At 47.0% G+C, this 18,567-nt stretch overlaps 1 protein-coding gene across 2 annotated transcripts in view; it reads left to right on the forward strand.

Moving 5' to 3' along the window:
- The window catches only part of PITPNA (phosphatidylinositol transfer protein alpha), a 40,951-nt gene that overhangs the window by 11,736 nt on the left and 10,648 nt on the right, over window positions 1-18,567 (forward strand). The window contains exons 4-10 of one of the 2 annotated variants that reach the window (XM_021704496.1): window positions 1,693-1,784; window positions 6,712-6,719; window positions 7,757-7,831; window positions 9,338-9,421; window positions 11,507-11,584; window positions 11,736-11,846; window positions 12,679-12,801. In XM_021704496.1, coding sequence (XP_021560171.1) covers window positions 1,693-1,784; window positions 6,712-6,719; window positions 7,757-7,831; window positions 9,338-9,421; window positions 11,507-11,584; window positions 11,736-11,846; window positions 12,679-12,801 — 571 coding nt within the window. The remainder of the gene's footprint in view (window positions 1-1,692; window positions 1,785-6,711; window positions 6,720-7,756; window positions 7,832-9,337; window positions 9,422-11,506; window positions 11,585-11,735; window positions 11,847-12,678; window positions 12,802-18,567) is intronic. The other variant, XM_021704497.1, reaches the window with a different exon arrangement.

An 18,567-nucleotide genomic window follows, 5' to 3' on the forward strand; every position in this document is an offset into this window, starting at 1 on the left:
GAGCATCTGCCTTCAGCTCAGGTCATGATCCCAGGGTCCTGGGATCGAGCCCCATGTCGGGCTCCTGGCTCAGCGGGCGGGGAGCCTGCTTCTCCCTCTCCCCCTGCTCGTGCTCTCTGCTCTCTCTCTCTGTATTTCTGTGTCTCAAATGAATTAAAAAAAAATTTTTTTTTTAAAAAGAAAACAATGGTGCTGAGCGCCTTGACCACCTCTCCTCATTAGGATCAAAGCCTTCCTGTCAGCCATCTAGTTGCTGCCGTCAGAAACATGGGTTCCCCACCACCCTCTTCCTCATCCCTCACATCAGATCAAGTCCTTTTGACTCCTTAGTATCTCCAGCGCTTCCATTTCCTTCCGTCCTCTCTTGCGTGGATTACTATGGTGCCTCCTGACTGCACTCCCTGCTTTCCTTTCCTCTGCACAACTTCGAGTGTTCTGTCCAAAGACAGATCTGTTGCTGGCTTAGATGGACCTGGATGGCTTTCCTTCGCCTTTGGGATAAAGTCCAGACTCTTTCTTAACCTAACTTACAAGATCTTTTATGACCTAGCCTCTGCACGTTCTCTTATATTCTCTGCCTCATACCTTACACCAGCTACTCCAAACTTCTCTCTCCCTCTCTCCCAGCTTTTCCCACCCAACTCCCATCCTTTTATCTCGCTCAGTCCTACTCATGCTTTACTCTGTGTGTTCATTTAATTCTTACTCTCCCTGAGGAGCCTCCCCACACACCATGCCTCCCACACCGCGTTCTCCTAGCGCTCTGCCCCCCAGAGCCCAGTGCTCACCCACTGTGGCACACACTTACAGTGCTGTCCTCTGCCTGGTTAGGTAGACTCCCCACTAGAATGTAAGCTCCGTGAAGTCAGGAGCCATGTCTGTGTGATTTCTCTAGGTATCCTGCTGCCTGGCACACAGGAAGACTTACTTGAATGAGTGTGGCAGTGAGTGAATGAATCTCAGAGGGTTGCTCTGAGTGCCTGGCTTAGCTCTCTGCCAGGCCTAGCTCTTTTGTCTTAGGCCTCAGGCACTAAAGCTGATGAGATTGTTGGAGCCTACTAAAGACTGCATAGATTACCAGTTAAAAACTAAGGAAGAGGAATATATGTATCTTAAAAAAAAAGGCTCATACTATACATGCTGTTCTGTAACCTGAGACAAAAAGAATTGAACAGAAGAAATATTTTGTCCTGGGAGACAGATAGCCCTGAGGCCCTTGTGGCCTCCCAGAACTGATGACAGCAGATCAGATCATCTTGGATCCCATATTCCAAGTCCATCAACCAGTCACTGTGGCCCATAAACCTAGACTGGTCCACTCTTGAAGGTGTCCCATCCTTGGCAGTGTGTAGTATAACGCCCTGGGCCCGGTGAGCTGGGGAAAAATGGGTCATGATAATGTAAGGACTGATAAGCCATGGCCGGTAGCCAAGGGTCCCACCTGCCGTCCTGTTCCTAAGGGGTGGTGAGATGCTGGGGCGAGTTGTGGGGGGATGTTAGTAGGCAGCTGAGTTTGGGTGTCAGGCTCCAACAGGAAGCTTCTCAAACAGAAGAGTAACCTGCTTATCTCACGGAAACTTGCTTGCCAACCCCACTGAAGAAGCTGGAGCTATGGCCTGAAGAATGTGATGTAAGAGCCCATTGTCTTTTCTGTTCTCCATTTCTCTTCATAACCGCCTTTTCTTACCACAGCAAAGTGCCCACGTTTGTTCGAATGCTAGCCCCAGAGGGAGCCCTAAATATACATGAAAAAGCGTGGAATGCCTACCCTTACTGCAGAACTGGTAAGTGCAGACCTGGCCAGAAGCTGGAGTTTGGGCCCCAAGCTAGACGCAGGGTGTGGTCAAATAGGCTCCAGGGGTGGCCGTGAATTAGGGTTTTGTGTCCCACCTTCATTTTCCAGATGAAGTCAATGAAAGGATGAGCTTGGGGACCCCCCTCAGGCTCTTGGTGAGTGTCAGTGTTGTCTGGTTCAGTTTGACAGCCATCTGGGTGGGAACCGCCAAGTGATGGCACAGAACCAGTCCCTCTTGGTTGGGAGGGTATAATAATTATGATTGTCTTTACCGATTACAAAAGTAGTGTTCTCTGTTTAAATTGTGTAAGAAAATTATCACCCCGGATTCTTCCATTTCTAGATAGTCAGTGTTGACATTTTGGTATCTTTTTAGCTAATCCTTTTTTTAATGCTTACGTGTTTATCTCCAGACACATTTTAAGACTAATTTTAGATCGGGACGCCTGGGTGGCTCAGTTGGTTAAGCAACTGCCTTCGGCTCAGGTCATGATCCTGGAGTCCCGGGATCGAGTCCCACATCGGGCTCCCTGCTCGACAGGGAGTCTCCTTCTCCCTCTGACCGTCCCCCCTCTCATGCTCTCTCTCTCTCATTCTCGCTCTCAAATAAATAAATAAAAATATTAAAAAAAAAAAAAGACTAATTTTAGATCAAATCATACGAATTCTTTTTTTTTTTTTTTAAAGATTTTATTTATTTATATGACAGAGAGAGACAGCGAGAACAGGAACACAAGCAGGGGGAGTGGGAGAGGGAGAAGCAGGCTTCCCGCTGAGCAGGGAGCCCAATGTGGGACTCGATCCCAGGACCCTGGGATCATGACCTGAGCCGAAGGCAGACGCTTAACGACTGAGCCACCCAGGCGCCCCCAAATCATACTAATTCTTAAATTGCTTGTTTTTTACTTAGAGTCTTTTTCCCTGTCACTGTGTAGTCTACTATTTCTTAAATTTGTAATGTCTGCGTAGTATTCCATCCTATGAGAGCACTATGATCTTTTTAAACCACTTGTTTATTGTTAGATACTGAAATTTCCAGTTTAATGTAATATATTTGGGTTTGGCTTAGAAAGCAGCTTTGAGGCCAAGGAACTCTTGAGTGAGGCAGTGATAGGAAAGGACCTGTAGGGTGACCTTCTTGCCCTGGGGGAGGGCCAGGCCTGACACCAGAAAACGTAGCAATGAAACCCTGATTTTGTTGGGGAAAAGTTGAAATAAGCCCAATTTCTTTATGACAAAGGATTTAGAAACAGCTATCCCCTAAATATATAACACAGAATGTACATGTCAGATCTGTGGGGTAGGAGGCAAGGAGGAGGGGGGGGGGTCACTGCTAAGGGCCCTGAAATGATGGCTTACGCAAAACCAGCATGTTCTAGAATTTAAGGTGGGGGTAGGGGTGGAATTATTGTCTTCTTCTTGGCTAGTCTCCTATCTAGAATTTCTGGAAGGGAAAGACTTGAAGGCAGAGAACTTTCTGTTCTAGACATTCTGGGGTTCCCTTTGAGTAGTTCAGACTCTTAGCTTTTTAGGATTCCTAGGTCTTGAGGGCTAGTACTGATCGATATCCTTAGAGGTCCCCTGGAGCTTGGCTGTGAGTTGAGTGGCCTTTCCCCTAGACAACTCACATTTGTCAGTGTAGACAATCTGGCTCTGGGGCCCTCCTGCCAGCCTCTACTTACGTGTACTGTTACACTTGCCTTATTTGTTGGACTCCCCAGATTGTATCTGGTGAGGATGTTCCACCCATGTAGTCCTTATCCTGTGGACTTTGGGAACGACTAAAGTCTAGAGCACAGTCATTGCCGTCTCCAATCCTCAGTGGCCCTAGAGGTTCAAGAACCTTGTGTCAGGAGATGTACAATCATGGGTGGAACCTGGGATGTGTAACACTTAGAGTTTCATTGATGTAGCTGAAAATGCAAACATCACTACTCCCTTAACATTGAGCAGGAAGTTGTTAAATTCTTGGAAAAGAGGCAGGCACATACATTCTTTTCTTTTTTTTTTTTAAGATTTTTTGTTTATTTTTTAACAGAGAGAGAGACAGCGAGAGAGGGAACACAAGCAGAGGGAGAGGGAGAAGCAGGCTTCCCGCCAAGCAGGGAGCCCATTGTGGGACTCGATCCCAGGACCCTGGGATCATGACCCGAGCCGAAGGCAGACGCTTAACAACTGAGCCACCCAGGCGCCCAGGCACATACATTCTTAAAAGACAGTGTGCACTGTGGATGGGTGTGTCTGGTCTAGGGCCAAAGGTGAATTTTCTTTATGTCTAGGAGAGTTGCCATTGAGCATGCGTCATAAGAACCTTAACCAACTTGGCATAAAGGACGCAAACAGACAGCGCAGACTCCTCCATGCCTGGGTCAGTGTTCTGCATACAGAGCTTATGCCGATTGAGAGATGCCCCAGTGCCTCTGTCCTCTGTGTCATTCTTGGGAGAGCGTGGTACAGCTGACGTGGGCATTTTTCTAGATGCCAAGTGTTCCTTCACATATCGTCCTGATCCTTGGCCAAAAGAAAAAAAAGATGAAAAATATAATTTCTAAATATTCAGTGAAGAGGAGAAGCAGGGAGTAGGGGAGGGAAGGTTGGTTTCCTCAGTGGGTGCTGGCCTCATGGTGAGAACCCTCCATCATACAGAACGAATATGTTGAATCTTAGATCTGTTTAGTTAGACGTTGCTCTTTGAGACTCAGAGATAGAAATAAGAAGGCTACTTTCCAGTAACCTCTGGGGATTGGTGGCAGAAAGATCAGTCGTTCAAACCCCTTAGCTTGGCCGAAGTAGATTAAAGTTTGGGGTGAGAATGGATAAAGGAGCATAGGGTAAAAGTCCACATACCCTTACTCTGAGTGGAACAAAAACAGATTTGTGATACTCTGCTCACTATCAGCTTTTTCTGTCCTCTTACCTTATTTCTTTCTGTTTCTTGCCTGCTGATGCTGATGGGTTGGAACAGGAGGAGGGGGTAAGATGAGGCATGGCCTGTGAATGCAAGTAGGAAGAGGGAAATAAACCTTAGCCCTGGCCTGAATACAGTCTCGCTAAGCCATGGTTTTACAGTACCTTATTAGTCTTATTTGGAGAGCACTATTTCCCAACTGCAGAGGATTTCCTGAGACTCCTCCAGTGTACCTAGGGTTGCAGTTTGAAGAAAAAGAAATGGTCTGAATGCAGAGGTGTTTGGAGGGACAGGGAAGACTAGAGAAGATTGGAGGAGATTGTTTGGTCCCCCAGGTTGGCATTAAAGGCCAGGGAAGGTCAGCACCCTCATAGGTTAAGAAATCTAGTTTGTCAGAACTGAGTGGATCCTTTTCTCAGGGTCTAGGAACGACGAATGTATGAAAACCCCAAATGCCGATATATTTAGTTATATTGAAATACAGAATTACTAATGACACTGGGCGTTCCTGTTTGCCGATTAAGGTGTTCTTCCCTTGTGAACTCTTCTCCATGGGAAACCAAGGTAGAGTCGGAATGCCAGCATGTGATGGAAATGCCCATTGGCTTAAATGATCAGACTCTTGTGTCCATTGATTAGCATATTCTGTCCCTACAGAGGCCAGACATGCCAAGTGCCATGGAGAACATGGATTCAGAATCAGGTGGTTGGTTGGGGAACCTTCGTGGCTCATGTCATCAACCCGGGCCCGGCTGCCGCCACGGTCTCCACTAGAGATGGGGCTGCTAGGTGGGCCACGTAGGCGGCCCGAGGCTGCGGCTGCCAGTGCAGCACAAGAGAGTTTCTGCCGACTTGGCCTCCTCGGCCTCCTGCTCGATGAATAGCATGCCCACCATTTCCTTTTTTTTTTTTTTTTAATTAGATTTTATTTATTTATTTATTTGACAGAGAGATACACAGCGAGAGAGGGAACAGAAGCAGGGGGAGTGGGAGAGGGAGAAGCAGGCTTCCCGCCGAGCAGGGAGCCCGATGCGGGGCTCGATCCCACGACCCTGGGATCATGACCTGAGCTGAAGGCAGTCGCTTAACCGACTGAGCCACCCAGGCGCCCCACCATTTCCTTTTTGTTAACTGCTTTTCTTCAAGCTGATAACGGGGCGATGACTTCAGTAGGCCACGTAGTTATAATCCTAACCTGGTGCTTTCTTGCAAGCATCTTTCATCGGCTACAGGGAAATGACTAGTAGTCTCTTGGATTGTTTCTCTACAAGGCGGACCTTATCCCTTATATCTCACCCTTTCCTCATCTTAATCTCAGAGGTAACCTTAGTTTCAGTTTTGGAGTTACGGAGTTTGACTGTTAGCCCCATAAACTCCAGTATGGCCGCGCGACGTCCATGAGAGACTGAGACAAGTCCTAAGTTCAGAGGTACAGAGTGATCTAGGCTGTGGTCAGGAGGAGAGCCGGTTTGTTCCCCAGTGACATTACAGCTGCGGTCATTTTCTCTGATAAATAATTGAACTGTGCTTTCCGAGGGGTCTCATTACAATGAGCAGGAGTGCAGAGGGCGTGAGGTTTGGTTACAGTGGGAGGAAGCATGCAGAAGGCAGACAGACAGTGCCTGGCCCAAAGTGCCCTCTCTGGGCCCCAGGAGGCGGCGGGACAGCAGGTGATGCTCTGACGGCAGAGTGGCAGGTCCTGGTGCTTGGGTGCACCAGAGCCGGTCCCCTTTCCTTGCCCAGCTGGAGAGAATCTCGGGGACTTCTAGTGGCATCGCTTTAATGAAATTCCGGATTGGGTCTCTTGGGACTTCTGTATGAGGGAAACTTGAGGGTTGGTGCATTTGAGGGACCAGATGCACTCACGGGCCTTGAAAGGCAACTGTGGACTAAGCCCCCGGGTGTAGACAACTCCTTTCTGCCGTGGTCCCTGGGGGTGAGGGGCAGATATTCGTTCAGCCTCATTAATCTTTTTCTCTCTTCTTTCCATGTCCTTGCCATGGAGCAGTTATTACGGTAAGAATTCTCGGGGTGGGGGGGCGGGTATGTATGTGGGGGAGATCTTAAATGATCTATAAGAAAAGAAGAAATAAAAATGTCACTGCACTGGAGGTTCCTGGGTATTCGTCTCTGTCAGGGGACTGGCGTCCCTGAAGCTTCACCCTTTCGCTCCTGCTGAGGCACAGTGGCCTCTTGCTTAAGCTGCATTGGCATGTGGCTTTGTAGGTCCAGCAGTCAGGACTGTGGGGCTCACGTGTGCAGGATGACCCGAGGCTCTCCCCTGCCCTTCCCACATCATGCCTTCTCAGGGTTTCTGAAATCAGGTCAGCTGACCCAATTGTGGCTTTCCCACATGTGCAGCTGTAGACCCCGGGGAGCACTGTCCATTGGCAAAATTGAGAAGTCAGCAAGGTGTCTTTTCTACATCCACCCCCTGTGTCATCGCCCCTTCTTTCCATCCTTCGGCTCCCTCATCCAGGTGCCTGTCCCTGCTGCTAAACGGAAGCAGCTTCTGCCAACCTAACTCTGGCTGAGGAGTTCAGAGGTTAATAGGCGCCTCCCTCCGAGGAGCACCACTTTTCAAAGAGCACTAAGGGAGGAAGCACCAGGGGTTCAGTTGAGAGAACTTTAGGCCTCAGTAAAAGGCTGGCTGGTGGATGGGGCACTGGTGAACCATTCCTTCTCGTGTTAATCATTAGTGCTCTGTGCGTAAGGCAGAATGGTCCAGTGGTTAAATACATGGATTTTGAAGTCAGACACATAGGGTGTTGAGGCCCAGCTCTGTCATCTCTGTGGCCTTGGACAAGTGACCTCCCCTCTTTGCACTTCACTTTCCTCGTCTGTAAAATGAGGAGGATATTACTACAGCCCTCGCAGGCTGGGATGAGAATTGAACAAGAGAATGTGGCCCTAGCATATCGTGAGCTCCTAGTCAAGTTAGCTGTTATTGTAAGGCAGAGGCTGGAGTCTCTCAACCACCTGCGATCAGTAATGGGAGATGGTTACTCTTCAACTTCGAGGCTGGTGACTGTAAGGTGTTTTTTCCCTTGCAGAATGAATACATGAAAGAGGACTTTCTGATTAAAATTGAAACCTGGCACAAACCAGATCTTGGCACCCAGGAGAATGTAAGTAATGCTTCCCAAGAGCCCAGGGACTTCCAGGCTGCAGAGTGGGGTTTTGAGGCTCTGCCCAGGAGCTTCTCCTTCCCTGTCCTGGGGCCTTCTCTGTGGTCCTCTTTTAACAGCCTGTGCCTAGACCCTTTCTCCAGCATGGGATTGCTCTGTCTCTAATTTGCAAAACATGATCTCCAAAGACTCCTTATAGGGCTTTCTCGTAGAGCTAAGATTGGTCTAAAATGCAACTCTTGGCACAGAGGAACTGTATTTTTTTTTTTTAAGGATTTTATTTATTTATTTGACAGAGAGAGAGACAGCGAGAGAGGGAACACAGCAGGGGGAGTGGGAGAGGGAGAAGCAGCCTAACCACTGAGCAGGGAGCCCGATGCGGGGCTCGATCCCCGGACCCTAGGATCATGACCTGAGCCGAAGGCAGACGAACGACTGAGCCACCCAGGCGCCCTGGAACTGTATTTTTAAAACATGAAGATTACAGCCTCTATAGAGCACAATGATAACTCCTCAATTTTAAAATGCACCTGTCCTTTTGACTCTAGCAATTCCACACCTAGGAATTTATCATGTAGTTATGCTTTCACATGTATGACATAACCTATCCACAAAGAGATTCATTGCAGCATTCTCTGTGTAGCCAAAGATGAGAAACAGTGTAAGAGCCCATCAGAGTCAAACTGTGGCACACCATACGGTGGTATATTAGGCAGCCGTTAAAAAGAACTGATAGAGAGCAGTCTTCAAGATAGACTGTTCAGGGAAAAAACATGATGCAGAAGAGTGTATGTATGTGCTACCATTTGTTTTAAAAGAAAAATCTGTACGTGGGTATTTGTATGTGCTTGGAATCTGGTAGTGGTGGCGTTACTTGGGAGGGGCTGGAAGGTAAGCAAGAGAAAGTTTTTTAAAAGCATCAAAGTAGGGGCGCCCGCCCGGGTGGCTCAGTCGGTTAAGCGTCCGACTCTTGATTTTGGCTCAGGTCATGATCTCAGAGTCGTGAGATTGAGCCCTGCGTTGGGCTCCGTGCTGAGCGTGGAGTCTGCTTGAGATTCTTTTTCCGTCTCCCTCTGCCTCTCCCCCCTGCTCACATGCATGCATGTGCACTCACCCTCTTAATATCTCAAATAAATAAATAAATAGATAAATAAATAAGATCTTAAAAAAAAAAAAAGGGCATCAGAGGAAGCAGTCTGTGGCTAAACAGGCGGTATGTCCATGAGTGTTTGTAGTCAGCCTTTACAGACGGGAACATATGGAAATAACGTAAGTGCTGTAAGCAGCCCTGAGTGTTTTGCCCTGCTGAAATCTGAGCATTAGTTCTCACATGTGTATCTACTTAAAACCCTCCTCCTGTTCCTTTGGGTAACTTTGTGTGTAATTCTTTACTGGTAGGAATCTCACATCTGTGGCTACGGGAATAGCTGTTCCTGGGTCTTCATTCTGGATAAAGGGTACTTTGTAGCTGACAAAAACTACACCGTGGTCCTCTTGTTCCTGCAGGTGCATAAACTGGAGCCTGAGGCGTGGAAACACGTGGAGGCCATATATATAGACATTGCAGATCGAAGCCAAGTACTTAGCAAGGTAGGGACTGTTGAACTGTTTAACGAGGCCTTTGAAATACAAAAATGACTTCTAAGTGTCAGAGAAACCAGGAAACCATACCGAACTGGGATCAAAGGGAAAGTTCTCTCCTGGCTATTGTTTGTTTTATTTTTTAAATTACAATTAAGAATTCTCTTGTCCTGACTTGGGGATTCCACCAGGAAGATAGTGGCCTGTTTGGTTTCTGGAAATTATCAACGGACAGTGTAGGTGCTGAGGATAATTTGCTCAGCCGAAATGACAGAACCTGAAACTAGTTCTCAAATTCATTCATTTTTCCAACCCAGTAATTAAAAAACATCCTGCCTATTATGTGTGGAAGACTATGTTCTGTGAGTTCCAGCAGAATATATGAAAAGACAGATGCCCTGCCCTCAAGAAGTTGGTGGTGGATTCTCAGAGTAACACATGGTAGTACACACCTGGAAAAGGACAGCCTCTGCTAAACCATGACCTTGGAGGGAACAGGGACTAGGTCTGTCCTACTCAGTGCTGTGCTCCTTGGAAGTATTCTTTTAGGGAGGAAAGGTTAGATTCCTGCTCCTTCAGTACTCTTCCTATTTGACAGAGGCCCGTTGGGATCAGGGCAGAGGAATTTGGCTCTCTGCCCATTGGTGGGGAGTAAGTGTTTGCTCTCCATGTCCCAGGGGTATATGATACCTCTTTCCTGGAGTCACTCTCTGTGCTTAAAATATCTTGCTTTGTGCATTTCCAAAAAGATATGAAAACCATCTTGTGTTTTCCTTGCCTGTATCCTCACTTCCACCCTCAAAAGTTAGTGGCTTTTTCAAAAAACTTTTTATTGAAGTATAGCATACAGCAAAGTGAATATATCCTAAATGTGTAGCTTGATGGCTTTTCTCAAACTGAACATACCGAAATACTTCTCAAACAGAAATGCTAACAGAGAGTATGGCTCTTTGTGTATTTTGTCAACTCTGGTTGTTTTGTGGGAGGAGAGAGAAGCAGAGGTGGGGAAGATTTAATTAATTTATTTGTGTTTTATTTGTTTAAGTATAGTTGACACAAAAGGTTTATTTTTTTTAAGTACACATAGATAATCTTCTTAGCTTTGGGAAATACTTTATAACTTGTGTGTGTATGTGTGTGATTTGTTTTTTTCACTATTTTTGTTAAGTAGGTATCATAGTAAGTTTGCTTTTCCTAAGCCCATATTAGTCAGTGCAGAAGAACACCAAAGATTAAACTTTCCTTAGGGCTAACTCACACCCAGCATTGGCTACATTATAACTAGGTGGAGTGAGACTGACAGTAATACAAGGATCGGTTCTACACATTGGACATTTCCAGTAATGATTTTAGAAAGATAAAGAAAAAGCGCCAGAGGGAGATTGGATGAGATTTCAGGTTTGACAGCTAGTTCTCATCTCTGGCCATGTTTTAGAATCACCAGCAGAGGTTTAAAACAAAACAAAACAAAACAAAAACTCTGCTGCCCTTACCTGCAGATATATTTTTTTTTTAGATTTTATTTATTTATTTGAGAGAGAGAGAATGAGAGAGAGCACATGAGAGGGGGGAGGGTCAGAGGGAGAAGCAGACTCCCTGCCGAGCAGGGAGCCCGATGCGGGACTCCATCCAGGGACTCCAGGATCATGACCTGAGCCGAAGGCAGTCGCCCAACCAACTGAGCCACCCAGGTGCCCTACCTGCAGATATTCTTACTCGCTGGATTTTAGGTGGAGTGGCCCAGAAATCTGAATTTGGAAAAAGCTTTCCCTGGTAATTTGGATGCTTATCCCGGGTTGAAAATCTCTGTTTTTAACAGTGGAAATATGTGCCTGCTTTAATGTGGGTAAAATTGAAAACAAACCATGGCAGAGAAAATCACACAACTCTCCTCTGAGGCAAATGTAAACAGTTCTATATCTTGTTTATAACACTTTCCCATATTTTCACTATACCAGCAGCTTCAAGACTGGTATGAAGTGTACTCTGATGGAAAAAATCTAATCTCGGTCCCCCTCCCTCTCCCTTCCTTTCCCTCCCTCTCTCTCCCTCTTTTCCTTCCTCCCCCAACTCCAATTCTGCAACTTCTCTCAGGATTACAAGGCGGAGGAAGACCCAGCAAAATTTAAATCTATCAAAACAGGCCGAGGACCCTTGGGCCCAAATTGGAAGGTGCAGTTCATACCCTCACCACCGGGGGGCAGGGTGCAGCATGGGCAGACCTCTCCCCAGGGAGGAAGGAAATGGCTAGGGTGGGGTAAGGGAGAGCCAGAGGTCGGCCCTCTCAGTTACCTGCCTGCCTATATGTGTGTCTCTAATACAGCAAGAACTTGTAAATCAGAAAGACTGCCCATACATGTGTGCATACAAACTGGTTACTGTCAAGTTCAAGTGGTGGGGCCTGCAGAACAAAGTGGAAAACTTTATACATAAGGTAAGTGACCAGGGTGAGGCCTTCCCCGTGTGTGTGTGTGTGTGTGTGTGTGTGTGTGTGTTGGTGGGGATGTATTTTGCCCAACAAGAGAAGATCATACAACCCACGTGACTTGTGGCCAACAGTGGCAGACATCAGAATATTTCAGTCTGATTTCCCAGACCCCCACTTCCCCTTTCACTTAACTGTCCTCCAGCTTAATACCGTCTATCCAGGGGCACCACATGTGACAGGGAAGGAAACTGAAACCAAAAAAAAAAAGGAAACAGGAATCTAGGGTTTACTATGACTGAACTGCAGATACAACTCAGTCTTTCTCTTTTCTTGAAGCCGAAAGGCAAGAGGTCCTATGAACCAAATTCTCCAGTGCCCTGAATTCTTGAACTGGACAGACCTAAGGCATTTTTATAGCTTTTTCTCTGTGTTAGAGCCTCGCTCTTGGGCCCCCTTTCATAGACGTTGGCCAGTTTTAACCTGGCCTTAGGCTCCAGAGACAAGAGGGGAACTTGGCACAGTTGTTTCTGGGCCTTGACTGAACCGTGAGCTCGTAGGCTGCCTGTCTTGGTAGCATTTTGGGCACAGGGCCTAGCTGTGAGGCAGGTACCCATCCTCTCCAGGGAGCTTCCTCCTTCTTGATGTGATACCTGTTGTCACGTGAGGGCAAAAGTCACTGACTTTTGGGACCTGTGGGCTCATCCATATAAGCCAGCCAGGCACCTCTCCTCCCCGCCCCTTCAAGAAAGTGGGCTTATCGACATGGAGATCATGGGAGGGGAGCTGCAACAGTGGCCTCTCCCTTCTGGGTTCTAACTAGGCTCCCTCCTTTTTGTAGCAAGAAAGGCGTCTGTTTACAAACTTCCACAGGCAGCTGTTCTGTTGGCTCGATAAGTGGGTTGACCTGACTATGGACGACATCCGAAGGATGGAAGAAGAGACGAAGAGACAGCTGGATGAGGTAAGTGGGCTCCTGGAGGAGCCTGGGCTCTCGACTCAGTATATCCATGAAGGAGACTAGCCTGTGGGCCTGTGGGCCAGGTCATGAGGGCACCGCCTGTGGCTCTAGGAACATGTCGTGTCCGCGCGAGTCAGGCTGGTGCCAGGTAGTTTAGAACCGTAAGGAAGAGAACAGCTAGTGCTCTTGAATGTGCAGTCTAGCCGAGGTCTTGGCATATTCAGAGAGACAAATATGGCAGTGTGTGCTGCATGCCAAGTGAGTAACTCTGCAGTGGTTCTTCAGAACTGGGGGGGTGGGGGGAGTCCTGCTGGGCTGCAGGATGGGAGGTGGCCCTGGGAGGAGGCAGGCTGGCCCGATTCGTGAGCACCATGCATGTCACCCACAGAGGACGGCAGCAGGTCCCACACAACTAACTACTCTGTAAGGTTGTTTTGAGCTCCTTTTAGAGTTTGGACCCTTGGCTCTTTGGGGGGGAAGGGAGGGCTTGGCGTGGATCCAAGGAGGAGGGCTGTCTGCTCCATGGGAGCTGAAGGCCTAACACTCCTGCCTCATTTGGGGATGCTTCTCTGTGAGGCTCACTCTGAGGAGATTGTCAGTGAGTCAGGTTCAGATCCTTACTGTGTGAGGGCACCATTCTAAGGGCTTTTACATACACCATCTCCTGTGATCCCCGCCATACCTGTGAGGAGACAGCACTGTTCTTGCCCCCCGCAGATGAGGAGGTAGCGGCTCCGAGAGACCACTCCGTGCCCAAGGTCATAACAGCGTGCAGGTGACACAGTCAGGGTGAGAGGCATAGCTCTAAAGCACTTGACTTCTCTTCCTCCCTTAAACGCCATTCGGGGCCCTCCTGCCCTCTCGGGGCTAAGATTAAGGCAGGAAGCTCTGTGTCATAACTGCCATCCATTTCTCCCTCCTTGCCCTGCGTGGGCTGGCCTGGAGCCAGATGTCGGCAGACATCGCCGTGCCCAGCCTTGCCCGGCTCCCCAGCAGTGCCTCAGACGAGACCCAGGCCCGAGTGCGCGTGGTGCCCCTGCTTCACTGTGCTGGTCTTGGGTGCACACGTGGCCCAGGAGTTCTTCCTTCCTTAGCTCCTGTGGCAGGCAGATGTTCTGGTTATTCATCCAGCTGCATTTGGCAGGGAAGTGGCAGGATTTTGGACACAATTCCTGATTCTTCGACTGAGGATCTTCAGGAAGTGGTAGATTTTTAATGTCCAGGATGCTGTTGATTCTGACTAGGTAAGAAGAGGCCTGAGTGTTTTGGTCACCCGAGTCCTGACAAAAAAAAAAAGGAAAAAAGTTACCAAACAAAGGAGTGCGGAGACTTTGGGGTTTAGCCTGGAGCCTCAGCCTCCCGCTGCCTGACAAAGGCCAGCCGAAAGTATACTGGGGTTCATGCGAGCATTTATGGACAGCCTTTTACTCTTTGGGTAGAATTTGAATTCCTGGAGCTGGAAGAACTCTCCAGAGGAGCTACTGGATCTGCCTCCCTCAGATCCAAAGTTTGAGAGGCCTCACTATCAGGGAGGTATTTTTTTAGTCCCCCACCTCTCTCTGCGTGTTTCTCCATTCTGTGGAGAATTGTGCCAAAAACCTAGAATACCACTATCCTCCAGGATAACTGCAAATGCAGGAAACCCGCTTTAGAATTGGAATTTAAATAGTTTGCAGTGTAAGAGAAAGCAAAACCAAGTCTCAGTTGGTAAGCATCTAATTCTTGGTTTCAGCTGAGGTCATAATCTCAGGGTCCTGGGATCGAGCCCCGCATCTGGCTCTGCGCTCAGCGGGGAGTCTGCTTCTCCCTCCCTCTGCCCCTTCCACTCGTGCTCTCTCTCTCAAATAAGTAAATAAAAATCCTAAAAAAAAAAAAAAAAAGCTGCACTTATTTATTTCTTTAAGAGCGAGCGTGTGCACGAGCAGGGTGGGGGGCAGGCAGAAGGAGACAGGGAGAGAGAATCTTTAAGATTTTATTTTATTTATTTTTTTTTTATTTATTCATGAGAGACAGAGAGAGAGACAGAGGTAGAGGGAGAAGCAGGCTCCCCGCAGAGCAGGGAGCCCGATGCGGGACTCGATCCCAGGACCCTGGGATCATGACCTGAGCCGAAGGCAGACGCTTAACCGACTGAGCCACCCAGGCGTCCCATGGGAGAGAGAATCTTAAGCAGGCTCCATGCTCAGCGAGGAACACAATGCAGGGCTGGATCTAACTACCCTGAGATCATGACCTGAGCTGAAACCAAGAGTTGGACACTTAACTGACTGAATCACCCAGGCGCCCTGTGCACGTATTTAATCTATCCATCTTGATGAATTTCAGATAAGTATACACCTGTGAAACCACCATGACAGTCATTGCCATAAACAAAAACATTACCTCCAGAAGTATTTTTATAATTTTCAAACTCAGGAGTATCTCAGGCTTAGAAGGGGGAAGCTGTCCTCCTCTGCCCTGCACCTGGAGTTCCGGCCCCCAGAAGCAGCCCCTTGCAGTTCTTATGGTTGTTTCTTTTGTTAATTACCCCCGTATTTCCAAAGATTATACTTAGGTGCTTAATTCTTTATTTCTCAACTTTAGATATTAATGGTTGACTTTTCTTGTGGAAGATTTAACTCCTGTACCCCACCCACCTCTTTTTTAAGAAGACTCACACTCTCTTTTCCTTCCTCCAATATCACAATGTGGGGTTAATTCATTATTCAGGTTGATATTATGACATATGTCATTCTTCTCCCCAACTGAGCACTTTAGTCTGCTCCTGATATTTGTTCCTTTCTTGGAAAACTCTTGTTTTTTTATGGCTGAATAAAAAACCTGTTAGCCTGAATCTAATATTACACTGTATGTTAGCTGGAATTTAAATAAAAACTTGAAAAAAAAAAAAAAGAAGTTAGTAATTGCTTCCCTCCCTTTTGTAGCTTAGTTTTATGTATCTCTGTCATTAAGTTTTGTTTTTGAGTCTTTACATGGATGGTCTGGTCTGGTTGGTGTGTGATATGCACTGCGTAATAATGTAGGTGATGTCAGTCCATCCTTATTGATTTTGCTCCCCCTCAGTTTTTTGGGTTTTTTTAAAGATTTTATTTATTTATGAGAGAGAGAGTATGAGCGTGGGGGTGGGGTGGGGGGGAGGAACAGAGAGAGAGGGACAAGCAGACTGTGCACTGAGCACAGAGCCCAACTTGGGGCTCGATTTTAGGTCCTTAAGATGACCTGAGCTGAAATCCAGAGCCAGCTACTTAACCGACTGAGCAACCCAGGTGCTCCCAGGTCTCCTCAGTTCTAGAAAATGTTTTTATATTGTAATTTCTCTCTCTCTGTATCACAATTTTCTCCCCTCTGTTTTGTTTTTTTTTCTGGAATTTTTATTAGAATTTAGAAGTCAGACCTCATGAATTGACCTAATTTTCTTAAATTTTCTCTCTTTTTGTCTGCTTTCTGGAAGATATTTTCCAATGTTAACTTCTCATCTGTTGAATTTAAAAACATTTTATTTATTTTTATTTTTTTAATAATTTTGTTTTCTTTGTTTTTTTTTTTTTAGATTTTATTTATTTATTTGAGAGAGAGAGCATGAGTAGGGGGAAGGGCAGAGGGAGAGGGAGAAGCAGGCTCCCTGCTGAGTGTGGAGCCCGACCTGGGGCTCCATCCAGGGACCCCAGGATCATGACCTGAGCCGAAGGCAGATCCTTAACTGACTGAGCCACCCAGGCGCCCCTTAAAAACATTTTAAAGTACTTCTTGTGCTGTGTTCTTTTTCTTAAGTACTTTTTCTGTTTTTCTTTGTGCATTATCTTCTTTTTCTAAAGCTATGGCTTTTTGTTTTTGTGTTTGGTTTTCGAGGTTTCTCTGCCCCCTGTATGTTCTTTGTTTCCTCTGAGAATTCAGGGAGGAAACACCAGGGCACACCACAGCCAAACTGGTGTCTTTTTTTTTTTTTTTTTTTAAAGATTTTTTATTTATTTGACAGAGAGAGACAGCGAGTGAGGGAACACAAGCAGGGGGAGTGGGAGAGGGAGAAGCAGGCTTCCCGCCGAGCAGGGAGCCCGATGCGGGGCTCGATCCCAGGACCCTGGGATCATGACCTGAGCCGAAGGCAGACGCTTAACGACTGAGCCACCCAGGCGCCCCAAAACTGGTGTCTTTTTTTTCCCTCACTTACAAATAAGTCACCCGTTTTCAGCCCCAGCTGCACTCCCACCCTCTGAGGTACTTGGTGCTTCCAGTTCCTGAGCCTTTGGAGAACCTGCAGCACAAACAGGTCTGTCCTTTTTAGCTCCCCTCCTCACAGGCCCTGGGGTGTCAGTCCTGCTGCTCTGTGAATTAGTCACTAATCCATCCATATTTCATCTTCCAGAATGTTGCTGCCATCTCTTATCTGCTGTTCTTGTTGCCTTCATGGTTTTATTTCTTTTGCTTATTCCTTTACTCTCATCGTAGTAGGGCTTGGGGGACGAATAGCATAAATGCATGTTTACAATCTGCCATGATTAACTGTGAATTTGCAATAGGAATTATGACCCTTATTCTTTGATTAATGCTCAGTAGCCTAGTGTGGGTGGGTTTTTTGTGTCACTATAAGGCCACGGTCACCACTACTGTAACTCTAGTCCCTGTGGGAGGGTGGACTCACCATTCTTGGATGAGGCTCAAGGGACCAAGAGATTAGTCCTTTGCCCTAAAAAGAAAAATGTCAGGAAACGTGTGCCTGTAGGAGAGCAGTGTCTGTCCATGTGTTTCCCTCCCTCCTTTCCTCTTTCTCTCCCTTCTTCCCTCTCGCTCTTTTTTTTTTTTAATTTTTTTAAGATTTTATTTATTTGTGAGAGAATGAGAGACAGAGAGCATGAGAGGGAGGAGGGTCAGAGGGAGAAGCAGACTTCCCGCTGAGCAGGGAGCCCGATGCGGGACTCGATCCAGGGACTCCAGGATCATGACCTGAGCCGAAGGCAGTCGCTTAACCAACTGAGCCACCCAGGTGCCCATCCCTCTCGCTCTTTTAAGAAAAAGACTCATAATCTCAAAATTGGAAGAAGGCACCTTAAAGGTCACTTAGTCCAATTACCTGTCCAGTGCTTGAGTCCTCTCTGCAGCTTCCCCAGCGGCCTGCACTTGATCACCTCCTGTATTGGGGAACTCACTATCTCTTGAGCATGGTGGTAATAAAAATATTTTTATTACTAATAGAGGCTAATATTTGATTGAGGTCTTACTGTATGCCTGTAGTGTGTGGTCAGCATTTTCTGTGAATTATATCATCAAATCGTCATGTCAGCCTATGCCAAAGTGTTATTTTCATTTTATAGATAAGAGAAACTGAGGCTCAAAGAAGTTGAGGATACCTTCTAGTTCAGTGAACAAGTGCCGCCTGGACCTTTGGCCACAAACTCTGTAGATAATGAACCTGGGAGGAGAAAACTCATTTTAACTGCTAAGAAAACTTGTTTCCTGATTTGCTGGCCTCTAGAACATTTGCTTAAAACCAGCAGAGATACTGAGTGTCAGTTAGAGTGCATGATTAAGATTCTGCAGCATTTTCTTCCCCAGCCTTCCCTTGTGGGGCTTCCTTCTAAGTCCCTGTTGCCTCCGTGATTCCTCTGGTCCCTCCATAGCCCATCCCTTTGTGATGGAGCTGAGAGGCTGCATGACCCCCTTGCTCCGCTGGCCCACCTTGGGGGCTGTCTCTGAGCCTCCTTGTAGTCAGTCTCCCTGTCCACGTGCTTGTGTGTGAATGGGCCTGTCCTTTCTCATCTCCTGAGTCTTGAT

The sequence above is a fragment of the Neomonachus schauinslandi genome, chromosome 15 (genome assembly GCF_002201575.2).
Source record: "Neomonachus schauinslandi chromosome 15, ASM220157v2, whole genome shotgun sequence".
Taxonomy (NCBI): Eukaryota; Metazoa; Chordata; class Mammalia; order Carnivora; family Phocidae; genus Neomonachus; species Neomonachus schauinslandi.